This window comes from Gopherus evgoodei, chromosome 1 (assembly GCF_007399415.2).
Source record: "Gopherus evgoodei ecotype Sinaloan lineage chromosome 1, rGopEvg1_v1.p, whole genome shotgun sequence".
Taxonomy (NCBI): domain Eukaryota; kingdom Metazoa; phylum Chordata; order Testudines; family Testudinidae; genus Gopherus; species Gopherus evgoodei.
Window position 1 is genome coordinate 231,752,284 of NC_044322.1, and position 16,449 is coordinate 231,768,732.

At 39.0% G+C, this 16,449-nt stretch overlaps 1 protein-coding gene across 1 annotated transcript in view; it reads left to right on the forward strand.

Moving 5' to 3' along the window:
* The window catches only part of LOC115644557 (potassium voltage-gated channel subfamily KQT member 1-like), a 798,115-nt gene that overhangs the window by 39,106 nt on the left and 742,560 nt on the right, over positions 1-16,449 (forward strand). The window contains 1 exon segment of the mRNA XM_030549102.1: positions 11,164-11,254. Within this exon segment, the coding sequence (XP_030404962.1) occupies positions 11,164-11,254 (91 nt within the window).

Here is a 16,449-nt window from a genome sequence, read left to right on the forward strand (position 1 = left end):
ATTAATTATTTGTTTTTATGTCCTAATATTGCATTACTACAGAAAACCAAGTCTATCAAAAAAGGAGAATCTCATCGTAAACCAGTCTAGGATGTTGCATACATTAAAGTGACAGGCAGATGTTCAGATTCAGGATCACAGGGCTCAGATTCAGGCCTGAATCTGAGCCCTGAGATCCTGAATCTGAATGTCTGCCGGTCTCTTTAATGTATGCGACATCCTAGATTGGTTTGTGATGAGATTCTCCTTTATCATGACTATAATAGTTTAGTAAAACAAAACAACCCCACCCCCACCCCCGCAGGAAATTAAACTTTAGTGCTCAACATGGAATAGGAGTTGGAATGGAAGAATTCTGGTAAATATTTTCCTCCACCATCTGAAAGGTACCATTTATCCTATTGCCTGTGGTACTGGAAGAATTTATCAAGTCTGATTGAAAACTGCAAAGTAAAAGTTGAAAACCTGAGCAAATAATATATACAACAATCTGGACTGTGTCACTTTACCTCCTAAAATCTATAGAGCAGTCATTTTTGGGTCCAGAGATCCAGTCATTTTATTAGCGATTTCTTACTGGGAGAGCTAGCAGGCTGAAAAACTGAACTTGCTGAAGGAGAACATGAGACTTTAAGTGACAATTTTAAGACCATCTGTTTTATCTAAATTGTTGGAAGTAGTGAGGGAATATGAGCAATACTAGCCTTAAAATGTACCAACAAATGCTCAAAGAAATGCATATTTCATATAGTAGTACTGAAATCTATTCTGGCATTAATATTCCAAAGGGATTTTCTGACATCAATGGATCTTTTGTATCCAAGACTTTAAGAACTTCTTTTAATATAAACAAAGCTGGAAAAATAAGGTAGTTAAAGCTCCTCTTTATAAACAGTGCTTTTAATACTCACAAAAATGTTTGTATCTTTCAAAATATATTGCATTAAATGTTCTAAAAACTGAAGAAAGAGGAGTTGGACTGGGAGGTGTTTTGCTCCTGATATTCACCTTCAGTCAGCTTTTCACAGTACGGTCTCTTCTAAATTCACAAGAAGGCTGCAAAGAATCCCAAAGACAAGCAATATAAAGGCTATATTCTATATCTTGTGGGCTCCCATGGGAAGCACTACCACACAGCCAATGACCATCACTGTGGGGGCTCAACCTGTGAGGTTCATGGTATAAGGTCCCTCAATCATTTAAATGAGTTCTTCATTAAATGAATGGAACATTTCCTACATCCTGCTTGTGATGTGTATGTTTTTTGTTTCTTCTTTATTTTTTTAATAAAGCCGAGCATGGAATGTCAGAGGAATAATGCCATCTCATGTGATCTGTATGTGCTAAAAGCAAACCTTCTGTCCCTCTGTACCATCTGCAACATCAGCGATTCTAGTCAATAAGACACTGATACAGACTGCTCCTGAGATTTGCATACAATGAAAAACACAGCCAGAGCAAAATTCTACCACTTTGGTTTGGCAAAAGCCCTGGAAATTCTTTGTAGTACAGATTGCAGTTTTCTGATTAAGCAGAATATACCTTTTGCTCTGTATTTGACATCATTCTAATCAGAGAAACAATCTTTTTTGCTTCTTTCATTCTTGGTTCTGTAATAAGCAGGGGAAAAAAGAAATGTATATCCAATTTAGACGGTATTCTATTTGGGAGCCGTATAATAAACACTTTCCCCACAAATGTCTTTGACAGAAAATGTAGAAGTTAGAAGCAATTGCCATCTGAAATGATAAAAGGATCACTTCAGCTAAGAATGCAGTTACGGTTACTTGTAGCGTTTATTTTGTGCATAGCAGCCATGGAATGGTCACATCTTCATATGATTGAGAATACTACATATGTTTTTCTCTCTTTATCCATACTTGAGCTATGGAAAATGTGGTCTCTGATGGGTGGATTGTGGTGCTCAAGATGAGGATTATGGTGAGCTGTTGGATGAAGGCAACAAAGGTTAACATTGCCCTGAAGAGGATGAGTCAAAGGTAAAAGGGACTTTGGATGATGTACTGACAGCTCCTGAAGCAGCTGCTGCATTTAACAAGTGTTTACTCTGGATGGAGTTAGGAGACTGACTACCTGTGCATCTTGCTCCTCCAAAAGTGATGCATGCAGGCAGTGGAAAAATTAAATAACACTAAAGAGCAGGCTTCTGTAACAGAGTTCTTTGCAGTATTGTAGCAGATCACTGTGACTACCTCTGATTCTGTATTTGGTGTGCTTTGTGCAAGCTAGCGTTCCCTAGTACCTTGATTTGTTCATGTTTGCCTACTTTAAAATAAACTTACATTCTTTTAATAAAATACAGTAAGTGACAGTCTTTTTCTTCTGTTTCCCTGACTGCTTATTCAATGTCCTCTCAATTATACAAACTCCTGATTATCTGAAAAAATTCTATCTTCCATGCTATTTGCATGAACAGGAGTGTACTATATTTCAATAACCGGTTACAATTTGTGACATCAAAGGGCAGATAAGGTGAGAGGGAAGGAAAAGTGAAAAATTGTAGGGCACTGTATAGAAAGAAATCAATGACTTTCACCAGCATATTTTTTAGAGTGTATGGTATTGTTCCAACTTTGTACTGTAGCTGTATGAATGGAGGTCAAGTAATCAAATCTTAAGCTGATAAGCTTGCAATTAATGTTCTGTTGCTGTACAGTGAGGACAAGCATGTTTATAATGTACTGGTATTCATTATTTCACCAGTGTTTTCATTCATCTCATATAGATTTCTGTTGTCATCTTTGTGAATCAAGATTACATGCACCCCCAAATTAAACCGGGGAGACCCCCTGAAATGCACAAATAAAGCATATTTCTTTTTCAGCAAAATGTTTGGCACTTATCCATATTCATCGGATTATCCCTTTAAGTGAGAGACAGAACAGCACCAGATGCCGTGTGGAGTTGTTATATAACCAGTTAGTGGATACCTTTTCTCCCTGCCTCTAGATCAAAAGGGAGGAGAAATACCTACTGCCTATGGCATGCTGTTCAATCACCAGCCAGTGATTGGGAATGCCTGTAATCTGTATTAAAGAGAAACTGAGATGATTGATTTTAATAGCATGGATCAATATGGATAAACATTTAATAAACAATAAATGAAAACCTCAGTTTTGAAAGTGAAATAGCTGATACTGTTGTAGTTCTTCCAGCCTTGAGAAACATTTCCGTATGTCTCTTAATAAACATTGTAATTTTACTGAAACATTCTGGCCAGAACAAGTTCTATTCTGCATCACGGAATAAAGCAAGAGGGTGAAACAAAGAATAGGAAAGGTCCCAAATTTCATGGCTGTGTGATGAATCTGTCCTTTTATGGGTACCAAGGGAGCTCTTCAGAACCTGTTTCTGAGCATGTGTAGTGAAGAATTGGAGAACAGGGAGTTAATTCAGAGAGCTTTTCCTGTTTGCTTAAGTTTTGAGGGTGGGAGTGTTGCTTGTGTTCATTTTAAATAAATGTTGACAGGTTTAAATTCAAGCTCCCCTTTCTACAGTTGCATGGCTTCATCTGTCAGTGAGAACAGATTACTGAGAAAAAAAACTGAATGGGGGGAGGGATAGCTCACTGGTTTGAGCATTGGCCTGCTAAACCCACAGTTGTGAGCTCAATCCTTGAGGGGCCATTTGGGGAGCTGGGGCAAAAATCTGTCCAGGGATTAGTCCTGCTTTGAGCAGTGGGTTGGACTAGATGATCTCCTGACGTCACTTCCACCCCTGATATTCTATCTGTATCATGCTGAATACTTCCCCAGAAGTATATAGAAGCCTTACTGCATGTAGCCACAAGATCAAAGAGCCCTGGCTTCAGGTGCTTATTGGGACAGGGGAGTGATGGAGTCAATTAGCTATTGCTCTGCTTCAGGGGTTCTCAAAATGGGGGTCAAGACCCCTCAGGGGGTCACAAAGCCATTACATGGGGGGGGGCACAAGCTGTCAGCCTCCAACCCAAGCCACACTTTGCCTCCAGCATGTATAATGGTGTTAAATATATAAACAAGTATTTTTAATTTATGGGGGGGGTCACACTCAGAGGTTTGCTATGTGAAAGGGGTCACTAGTACATAGTTTGAGAACCACTGGTCTATACGGTATGTGCCCCACAACTGTTAGTGGATTCCTGAGTGGTAATATGTTCAGTAATTTAGGGCTGGCAATGTGGCCTAGTGGACAGGACACTGGTATGGAATTTGTTCAATTCCTGGCTTTGACATTACTTTGTTGAATCACCTTGGGTAAGTTTACTTCTCTGTTTCAGTTTTGCCATCTGTAAAATCCTTTATTAGATTAAAACAAATGGATGTCAGGGATGGTCAAGGTATACTTGGTCCTGCCTCAGCTGGGGCAGGGAGAGAGGACTAATGACCTCTTGAAGTCTCTTCCAGCCTTACATTCTGTGATTTAGAGCTGGTTAAATTCTTTTTTGATGGAAAAAATTTTCTGTCAGAAAATTGTTTCATTGAAATATTTTGCAGGAATGGGTCAATTTCAACAAACTTTTAGATTGTTTAGAAATTTCTCTATCTAAATCAAAATGGTTGTTTTGACTTTCTCTGTTTTGATATATTTTGTATTACAATTTTAATCTAGTATTAATATATATTAGCTCTAATATATATATTTTACTTTATTTTGACATTTGACAATGAAATGTTGACATCTGTCGACAATGAAATATTCCAATGAACTCATTTTCAGTGTTTCAGAATTGTGTCTGGGACGGGGAGGGTGCATTTGTTTTGCCATTTCCTTTCCACAAAATTTTTTGACTCTTCTTCTCAGTTCAGGTCAAAAACAAATTTTTAAAATGTTGGACATTCCCATGGGATGGAAATTGCATTTTCCAAGTACCTGTATTAATGATCCTCTGCCCAGCATTAACTTCTCCATTTTTGTAGGTGTGCAGGCATGCCCAATGGCAACAAGTATTCCTTGGGTGGTGTGTTTCCAGGATAGATGAGAGAGAGGCTATGTGCATCACCAGGGGTTAGGATGTGCAAGGGTGGTTCCAGGGGATTTAAGGTTTCACCACCTGCATGAGTCCTAAATCACATCCTTTGAGGCTAGTATTAATAGGAAATGCCATGTGATGACTCTCATGGGACTTCCTACATACTTCCCCACCTTCTGGGGGCATATCCCTGGAAGGGAGTGATGTGGTCCATAGTTTGTGACAAAGGAAATGCTGTCCCTCAGATGAAATGATGAGTGGCTGAATTTGTAATAGAAGATTAATATATATTTTATATTGAAATTCATGGAAATAAAAAAAAAAAAAAGCCCGAAGCCCAAATGGCTTTTACTGTAGTTGTGGTGATATTCTCTCAATTAAGATGTTGAGTAGTGGAAAGTCTTGTTCATCCAAACTCTATTCTGGAATTCGTCTCTTCTAGCTCTTAATTAAGGGCTGGACTCTCCAGCTGCTTTGTCAAAATCACATTCACTTTTATTATACTGACAGTTTTAGAGCAAGAAGGCCAGAATGATTAAACTCTTTTTGGGGGGGATTGACAGGGTCTACACTTTTCCCTGTTCAAGCAGTATTATAAATTCATAGACTTCAAGGTCAGAAGGAACCATTATGATCATCCAGTCCGACCTCCTGCACAATGCAGGCCACAGAATCTCACCCACCCACTCCTGCAGTATTAGGATGGTCTTAGGCCCAGGCCTGTGGGCAGAAGCTATGTGAAAAGCATCTATGTATCATAAGTGGCACTTATTACAGCACACACAATGCCCGCACAGCTGAAATATGCCAGGGTCTGACTATTGCTCAGAAACTCACTTACTATTGGGGATCAATCTAATTATCACCCTTTCAAATCTCTACGTGTGGATGATGGTGGTTGAACTTCTCCAGGATAATCTAAATAGCAGTCTTTTTATGTCTTTAGATCCATTTTCAGACCCACACAAAGCATTAAGCTAGGTGTTGTCTGAGATAGCACTATCAAGTAAGGACAGTTTGCCTTCAGTCAGGTACTTATGATGCAGTTGATTAGAGGATATTAATGATCCAGTCAAGTGGATGGACTGATGATTTTTAGGATTCATTCATTATTTTGGGAGCCTAATTTTCAGTGGCTGTTGAGGACCTATGCCTGAACCCAAGGATATTCCTATTCAGAGTCCAGTAAGGATCACTTTGTGGCACTCTTCAGTATGCACATGAAATAACTGGAGAATTGGTAATGGCATGGTCTGAACTATCCCTCTACACTTGTGATGAGGAATCTGAGCAAAGTGACTGCATTGTCTTGTTACGTGCCTCTAAATGCAGTATTAATATCTGAGAAGGAACTGTTTCTTGTGTGATGGGGAAAAGCCTAGAAGATCTGGCCTGTTTGTAGGGTCTGTTTATGGGTAATTTCTCAGGCAGTTGGACAGCATTTATGACTTTGGAGGATACTTTGACTATGAGGTGAATGTAGAAGAGCAAGTTTCAGCATGGGCCAAAAGTGTGTTTCAATATCCTCACAGTTCAGAAATGTAACATTCCCTTCAGGATGCTGAATGGGCCAGGAAGAACCACAAATTTGTTACCTGAGGGCAACACCAATTCTGTCTCATTTAGTACCACCTTTAAAAACTACTCCTAGATTGTAGCAATTGTGGAACAGAGCAGCATGAGTGATCAAGGGCCTTTGCTTGGATGTTAGCGCTCTCTTCATTGCACTTGCTTATGGTTGTGCAGTACATGAATGTCCTACTCTCACTATTGATATATAAGATCTTAAATAATATAGTCTCAGTCTGCAATTGTCATTGATGGGTGCTAGGCTATGTGCATTCTGGTTATTTCAGTATATGTATAGTTCTTTGCCAACATTAAATAAGTAATCATTGCACTTCTATGTGTGGTGGATGAGTTTTACATATATCATGTTGGCTATATGATAGAGAATTAGGGTCAGCTAACAGCAGCTGGCAGAGATGGAGATTGCAATGAATTTAATGCTAGCACCAGCCTGGATGAAGCAAACTGATTTGGGGTCCTCTTAAAAACCTTGGAATCATTGGCCATAAGAACGGCAATACTGAGTCAGACCAAAGGTCCATCTAGCCCAGTGTCTTCGAACTGTGGTCAGTGCTAGATGCCCCAGAGGGAATGAACAGAACAGGTAATCAAGTGATCAGTCCCCTGTCGCCCACTCCAAGGTTCAGGCAAACAGAAGCTAGGGACACCATCCCAGCCCATCCTGGTTAATAGCCATTGATGGACCTGTCCTCCATGAACGTATCTAGTTCTTTTTTGAACTAGGGTTTTCATGATCCACAAAGGCCATCACTGATCTTTAGGAAAAATTGGTGACCAGCTTTCACAGCTGGCAACTAGTTTATATTAGTTTATATTTTCAAGCCTGTCTTTGCAAGAGGAAGAGGGCTAACCATTTATTGGTTTTATTTTTTTTTAATGATAGATTTTCATTTATATTCTTGGTCCCCAAAAATAAAGACCTGTTGTTGAGGGCTTTGTGGAGCCCAAAGACAGTGTTAGGAAGTTTACCCCTTAGAATTCACAGGATAATAGTGAGATGATAATAAAAGCAACACTGATTGGTTTTCTAAACACCCATATAGCATTTAAGATATTTTTTGAGTATTGCCAACAAATTTAATGCATTATTTACATCAGGTTTGGATGCTGCTGCATGACAGAATAAGAAATGAGTGTATCAAGACAGAATTGGTGCTTCTAAAGTATACAGCTACTCCTAGGAAAGATTTATTTTTTGAGGTACATTAAGATTTTGTAAAATAAACTACTCAATATATGTGGGAGAAAGTGAAAACTGGTCACTGAAGCCTTGATCCTGCACAGACTTGCATACAGACATAATTATATGCATGTGAGTAGTCTCACTGACATCAGATGGATTACTGACAGATGTAAAGTTGAGCATATGCATAAGACTTTCTTGGACCAGTACTTGGAAATAGAAACATAAATCCTATCATGATACTTGGAAATGCTGGCCAATGAATTAAATTCTGCCAGAACTAAACTACTTGTTTAGGTGAACTTATTTGATGTACCATGTGATTTTTTTTTTTCTCCATGGCAGGTTGTACAGTATCATGTTTTCAAATTTATTCTGAAATTCCACATTGATTCTACATGTGGTTCATTTTTAAGCACAAGAAAGGCAATTTTACATTTGAATTCTAGATTCTGGTTTATTCCATTATTGGGTTTCTTATGCCTTCCTCTAAGCATCTGGTACTGTCCACTGTAGGGGAAGTGAATACTGAATTAGATGAAACTCGTCTCTGATCCATTACAGCAACTACTGTATTCTTTTCAAAAACCTCTGATGCAGAAAAGAGAGAGAGTGCACATCTCCTCATTCAGAACTTTTGATTTTGATGATTTTTGAAAGGTTCTGTTGATTGAGGGGCTTCAGCATTGGAAAAGGATATTGAGATCCGTTTAGCATTAGGAGCTCTAAGAGCAGTGAAAGTGCTACATGATATTCTGAACTCCTGAGAAAAGTCTAGCACAGGGTGACCAAAATCTCAATTTGTTAGGAAGCATAAATATTGGGTAGCGCATGTATTAAATATAGGAAATTTTATCTAGTATGTTTTTTAAGTGAGCCTCCTTTGAAGTGTAAAACATTAAGGACAACATTTTTGAAAACCATTAAATTTAAGAGCCAAATTCTACAGCAGTCCAGTGTATATCCTAGGAAAATAGGATTCTACCGGGTTAAGAGAACAACTAATTTGGGCCTAAATGTTTGTTTCATTGGTATGTTGTGTCAATCATTCCCTCTCTCAGGATCTATATTTATATTTTGGGGAGGCCTGCCTGCTGCAGTTCATCCTGTGTCCACTGAAAAGCATTTCAGTAATTCGTTTAGATTGCTGTGACAGTTGGTGAGCTTAGTAGGAGAACAGCTGATCAACTTGAAAGTGTCTGCAGTTGAACTTAGCCAAAAAGCCCTCTGTGACAACAGATATTTGTGGTGTTTAAAACTTTTAAGGAACTTGCAGAGCAGTATTTCCTTATCTCTCTTCCTTGTTCAAAGTAAGAAATGTCAGGACAAAAAATTCACATGAGGACTTCACCTGGTGGCAATTGAACTGGGATGCTGTAGATGAGTGAACCAACTGTACTAGAATATTAATCTGTCCTGCTGGAACACAAATCACAGCTCTGTTTCCTCCCCTCTGAAATTCTGAATCAATATTGAAGAATAGGCAATCCTAAAGTCCCTCCCAGTTTATTTCATTTTGTTTAAAGCACCACAATGTTATTAAAAGGGACACTTGCAACCAGTTTTGAAGGTCACTGTAGCATATGACCAAGAATTAATATGACTAACACATGCACATTAGGACCATACATAAAACAGAGATTTGAGGCTGTTGGGGTTTTTAAAGCTATAATCTCCTGCATCTCAGTTAAATGATGATTTTCACTTTACAGATTCTGGTTAATATGATATTCTTCCTGTAATCTTCTCCCAAGTTATAAGATGCTGGGCACAACTGTTAGCAGCACCACCTGCTGAGCAGCTTGAGCCATGGCGTGGACTTGGCTATAGTAGGGAAAAAATAAGCCTAGTACTTCTTGTCTCGAGAAACCTTCTAGAAATTATTAAAAGGAAGGAGAGTGTATTGTTTTGCTTTTATAAGGCAAAACATATTTAGCCTGTCACAGTCCAGGAAACTTGATTATGCACTTGTGAACAACTCAATGCAAAAATGGCTTAGTGAAAAAAAAAACAAGGCTGCAGTCAAGATCACTAAAATGTAGGAAATGCAAACATTAAAGGTACTAGAGCAATATTAATTCTGCTATGTTCCTCTTCCTATATTTATCATATATATTTAATGACATAAACAATAACTAACTTAGACACTCATTTTGACAAGAAAACCAGGAGTATAACACACTGTTACAACTCAGATGAGTTAATATTGTTAGAACCTTTCTATCTTCATTTGCTGATTTTTGTGCATTTTAAACGGTGCAGCCAACAGAGCTCTGGAGTTACTGGTCTAGCTGTGCCAGGTTCATGATGGAGCTTGTAAGTTCTTTGAACTAATTCGTTCCATAACCCACAGAGGTTGAGGGATGGGGGGAGAGTTTGGCAGGTAGTTATATGTGGGGTTGAGGTTTTGTGGATGGCTTTGGCAGCTGTGGTGAGAGTTTGGATTAGGACTGTTGTTCTAGAATGAAAGGATTTGACAGTTGAAGGAGTCAGTAGGTGTGGATGAATGTTTCTGGGCCACCCAAATGAAAGGAGCAGAATCTCTTGGCTTCTCTGATGTATGTAGGACCAGATGTACAGTTCAGTCCTGCGTTTCCCGAGGGGTGGTGAGAAGTGTAGTAAGAATTCATCCTGTGATACTTGTGGTAAAGGCATGAGTTCTCTGTGAAACATTGTTACATTTCTACCAACTGTTCTGCATGTTACCGTTTGTGCAGAGATGGGTGATAAGATACTGCATTTATTGAAGTAATGAGTATTTCATTGATTCTTAAGCATTTAAGTGCACAACATTCTTTTGCATTCTTTCCCCATTTTATATTTTATGATTCTCTAACAAGTTTTTGGAAAAGTGTGTATACTTTTTAGAGACATTTTTTTCTTGTACTTGAACAATGGCTATAGAAATATCACATCATCTCTGCTGGTTTGTATGTATTTTGTAGTGGTTAACTTCATTACTTCAATAATTACTTACAGTCACATTAATTTAACCCTTAACTCTAGTAGAGTGTCTGAGCCCATTAGAATTAACTTGTCAATTTGAAAGATTCGCATTGCAGACTAAAAGTAATAGTGGTATTTCACTTAAAACCATTGTAACTGTGTGAAAAGTCTATTTTGGAAGGAGTTGTTGATGTGAATTTTAGGTATTTAGCTGAAGTCTGTATCAGGTTTTTTTGTTTGTTTGTTTTGTTATAGCCACAAGTAATGAAAGTTAAAAAAAAATCGGAAACTCCCTTGGACTTAAGTGGGACTTCTGGATGTCCAGAATACTGAATTCAGCTAAAGCAGAAGAAAAAGATGATTAAATTACATGATACAGAAGCATTTTTTGATGGCTAACGTTAGATAAATCAGTATTTGCAGTGTAACGTATCTTTGACATGTCATTAAACACTTCCGTTTTTTGTTACAGATTTCTACTGGTGCTGATTTGTTTAATTTTCAGTGTACTCTCTACTATAGAATATTATTCAGAATTTGCCACGGGGACCCTTTTCTGGATGGTAAGTGTACTCCTTTTTTGTTAAATATATTTGTTTATTTTGGTGACAAAATGATTGTTGTTCTTTTTGTAAGCTGAAAAACAAGAAAAGGAAATAGAGAAATCTATTGGCAGTCCATTAGCAAGACAAGGGAATTTAAAATACTTGCTGCTGCTTCTTATGGAAAAGTAATATAGAACCTAAGAATGAAATAAAGTTATTTAGAAATTATTCTATAAATCTACAGAAACTGAGTATTCATAGTGTAGCAGTGTTCATTTTTAAAATATTTTTTTAAGTACAGAAAAAACAAGGATGATCATCTAGTCTGACTTGCATAACCTCAAGCACAAAATTTCATCTAGTGATTCCTCTTTTAAGCCCATAATTTTGAGCTAAAACATATCAAGGTATGCAATGTTTAATGGGGTATCCTACCTCCAGGAAAATACTACTTAGAACATACTTTTTTGCATCTGAAGGTGCAAATTGCTAAATAATTATGATCTTCAGAAATATTTGAGTCTCAGTGGTAAGCTCTCCTTTTCAGATTTTAGGCCAAATAAATTTTGTGCCAGGATTTATAACTGTTACTAATCTACTAATGTCTCAGGCTTTTCTTGGGGAACTTATCAAGCAGCATACTTAGTATTTTGCAAAAGGACATTACTTATCTTGCATTACATATCTACAGAGTCCTTGCTCTCACTGTTGTCACTGTCAATAGGGGATGACAATCTTGCTGTGGTGAGGAACATCTGTCCATTTCGAATTGGACTGAAGTCACTAACTCATTTCACAATGGTCACTGAATGACATTCAGATGGTAATAGTGTTCAGTTACTACCAGTCCTAGGCTAGCTTTGAATTACTGATATTCAGATGAGAGGTTACCAAACACCAGACCATACAGCGCCCCTTAATTTTATAAACACAAGGTGACTAGCATGTGCACAGCAATTACTGCAAAAAGTTGTTACAATATGTATGATTTTGAACAATGTTATTTTTGAAGCTGGTGGGAAGTAAAACGGGGGAAAATGTGTGTATGGGCATTCCAGAGAATGCCCCTTATCACATCACCTAAAGAAAAGTTAATAATGGGAATGTTTGATGAAGTAGCCTTTACTGAAGTGATGTGAATTGCACCATGAAAATACATAACATCTAAATCAGTGATTTTCAATCTGTGGTCCCCAGGTCCCTGGGGGTCTGCAGACTATGCCTAAGATTTCCAAAGGGTTCTTATCTTCGTTTGAAAATGTTTAGGGGTCTGCAAATGAAAAAAAGGTTGAAAATCACTGGTGTAAATTTATAGCAACTCAGATCATAGAATCGTAGAATATCAGGGTTGAAAGGGACCTCAGGAGGTCATCTAGTCCAACCCCTGCTCAAAGCAGGACCAATCCTCAACTGAATCATCCCAGCCAGGGGTTTGTCAAGCCTGGCCTTAAAAACCCCTAAGGAAGGAGATTCCACCACCTCCCTAGGTAACCCATTCCAGTGCGTCACCACCCTCCTAGTGAAATAGTTTTTCCTAATATCCAACCTAGATCTGCTGAGCTCAGTGTGTAACAACACAACAGCTATTTTGATTTTTTTTTTAATGGTAATTTCCTAATGTGATGGATTTTTGCTTTACAGCTGGCTTGAGAATCAAAGCTAGGTACTCATTTACTTCACTGGAGCTTAAACTTCATTAGTGCATGCAGCCTTCACATGTGATTGACTAAAACCATCATTAGGTTCGTAGGGTTATTTTTAAGCATTTGTCTAATGATAATGCTGTAGCAAATGTTGCTTGGCTTTACTCAGAGTCAAACAAAATGCAGTTTTGTTGGTCATGTGCAAGCCTCTAAAACCCTTATAAATAGATAACTGTAATGGTAAGTTATATTGAGTCAGAACCTGACATAGTGATACTGAGCGTTAGTCAGTGTAGACCTCTGTTCTTATGCTGGTTACATGTGTGTGTATGTGTGTATATATAATATTTTTAGTGAATCTAATGGTTGTAGAAAAACTGCCAGATTAATAGTCCCAGCGACTTCAAGTCCTGTGGTTCCCCCCCCACAAATGGGTACAGCCTGCGCAGTGACAGTACTAAGACAGTCTCTATGTCAGTCTGTCAAAGTGTTGCAACCCTGAGCTGAAAGGTCCATCTTTCGGGACATGAGTTAAATCCTTAGCTTCCCTGCTTAATTCACCTGACAAAAAGGCTAGTTGTGGTATTGGCTAGTGGTATTGTGGTATTGGCTACTTGTGCAGAAGGATAGCAGATCGCTGTCTTTCTAAAGATGAGACCGCATACTATAGCTAACACTGGAGAAGATTCATTTAACTGTAACTTGTGGAAGGTTGTGTTGTGCTCTACATTGACAGTGAGCTAAATGATGATAGAGCATGCTTTTGATGTCTTCCTGTTCAAGGTCTGCATGTAGTTCTACTGACATAGCCCTTACTAAATTGTAATCTAACTTCAAAGTTGCAACACTTACCATTTCCAAGGGTATGGCTACACTTGGAGATGTGCAGCGCTGGGAGTTACAGCTGTGTTTGTACAGCTGTGTAGGGAAAGCGCTGCAGTGTGGCCACACTGACAGATACCAGCGCTGCAGTGTGGCCGCATTTGCAGCGCTGTTGGGAGTGGTGCATTGTGGGCAGCTATCCCAGCGTTCAAGTGGCTGCAACGTGCTTTTCAAAAGAGGGGGGTGGGGTGGTATGTGACAGGGAGCTTGGGGGAGACACAGAGAGTGCATTTTTGGAGCTGACACTGTTCTCAGCTCCCTGCCTTGCAAGTTCTAAGGACTGGAAGATACACAGTGCCTACCTTCAATCATTTTGACCTTTCCCCCACCTGTCTCTTATTCACTAAATGCAAATTATGCACTCCTAAATAGTCTTTAGACCATATAAGCAGCTGCTCAACACTACCCCTCCCCTCTCTCCTCAAGCAAACAGCTGTGAACATTCCAAAGCAATTCCCCTCCCTCCGCTCGCTCGCTCGCTGGAGCAAAGAGCAGCTGTGTTTGTTTTTTAGCTAAGTAGCTACGGGGAGATCAGAGTTCAGCCATTCCGGTTTGTTGTGGACAGGAATTCTGGGATACCTCCTAATACCCTGGAGGCCAATAACAGCGCTGTTGGTGGCTACACTTGATGACCAGCGCTACATCACCAGCACTGGAATCGTTACACCCCAAGCCAACCAGGTGTACAGCCAGCGCTGCAACCAGGGAGTTGCAGCGCTGGCCGTGCTTTGCAAGTGTGGACACAGAGTGAGTTGCAGCGCTGTAACCCCATCACCAGCGCTGCAACTTTCCAGTGTAGCCATGCCCCAAGTTGGTGACACCTGACAATGGGAATTCTATACAACACGCATTCAGACCTTCCTTTTGAGGGGTTAAGATGATGGCCGAAATTCAACGTCATTATTCTTAATGGAATTTTACCAGGAACAAATTTGGCCCATTATGCGTAGCACTTAGTGCTTATGCATTAATGGATATTTTAACATTATCCCTGCCTTTCTGAAGCTTATAAAAAGAATAGTAAAAACCCATTAGGCTATAAAACTCATCATTCTGTTCTCTTGATGTGAGAAATCCATTGAGAATAAAGCAAATTATGTGCATGTGTCAAGGGTAGAATACAATACTACTACAACTTTTAAAAGGAAAGTTTTTGTGAAGGGGGTCTAAAGAGGCATCTGAGAGGCACTAAAATTGTCAGAGGTTTCAAATAAAAGCAGCTGAAACAATTTGAACCTGATTCTAGGGGGAAATAATGTTCCTGTGCTTATGACACTTGTGTCAAATTGCTCTTAAAGCAAGTCTTCAAAGTTGAATGTAAAGTTATATCCTCAAAGATGATGGGGATATATCAGAAAAAACCTGTTGCTGAGTTTTAAATAATTTCATCACTCAAGTTGAGTGGCACGGCTCACAGAATGTAGCAATAGCTCTACTTGTGGTGTCTGCTTGGGCTTGGAGTGAATTTCTGCTCTCAGGCAGTCAGGAAAAGAAAGGCACATGCCGTAATTTTCAATCTGATTAACAATGTATTAACTTCACTTCTGTGGTTTTGAGGCTGGTGAGATTGCTTGTCTTGAGCTTCCATTTGCTGCCAGCTGAGGGAGATGTGCCCTCTCTTTTAAAAGGAGCTCTTTTCCAAACAACAAATATGATGCATATTTATGTCACTTAGCTGTTATGAGCTTGTTGCCAGCTTCTCTGCTTGATGAGATAATTTAGTTTGTGGTCATGCTTTGCAAGATAAATTGTAGGACATTAGCTGTTGATTCTTTGCCCTACTCCGGCTATTTAGCAAGCCAGAACACAAGGGCAGTGACATCAGAACAATTTAATGTTCTTGGTGAACAAAAAGGGTATGTAGAATTCATGAGTGGAGTTCAAAAAGAGTTAAAGGATCAGGTTTTTTTTAGATAAGTATCCAGTTACTTGTCCAAATTCTCTGGACCTCTTGAGCCTAAGAAATCAGGCTGGAAAACTAACAGGAGCAGTGTTTTTGGTGTGATTTCTATTTAATGCTTGTTTTGGGTCAGGCCTGGTACACTAAACCCAATTTTGGGTGGCTTGGATACCTTCGATAGTGGTCTTATCAAAAATATGGAAGCACGCTGGTCTACAAAAATGTAAAACAGGTGAGAGAAACAAAGCTAATTTTTTTCAACTCTGTGTAATGGTTTGGTTTGGCTTAGTTTTATGTTATGGATGAATGATTTATTTGAGGGATGGGTGGGGAAGTGGAAAAGACATGATTTGCGCTTATCTGGTCTCATTGGCCCATCTCTAACAGACACAGTGATTCATTCACCTTTGTCTATCAAGGAGACTAGTCACAATATGGCTGGCTTCAATTTGATTTGTGCAGAAGCACCTGTAAAACTGAAATAGTATAGTTCCATATTTATCTCTTAAATTTATTTGATTCACCAGATGACTTATGCCCACAGGATATTTAGGCTGCTAAGTAAGAGATTGAAGTCCAGGACCTCTATGGTAGCATTCTCTGAAATGCCTCCACCTCCACGTGCAGGGCCAGTTAGAAAGGCAGAACTGTAGGGACGAGGGGTTTAGATTTATTAGGAATTGGGGAAAAATTTGGGAAAGGAAGAGCCCATTCTGAAGGATGGGCTCCACCTAAACTAAAATGGAACCAGATTGCTGGCACTTACAATTAAAAAGGTCATAGAGCAG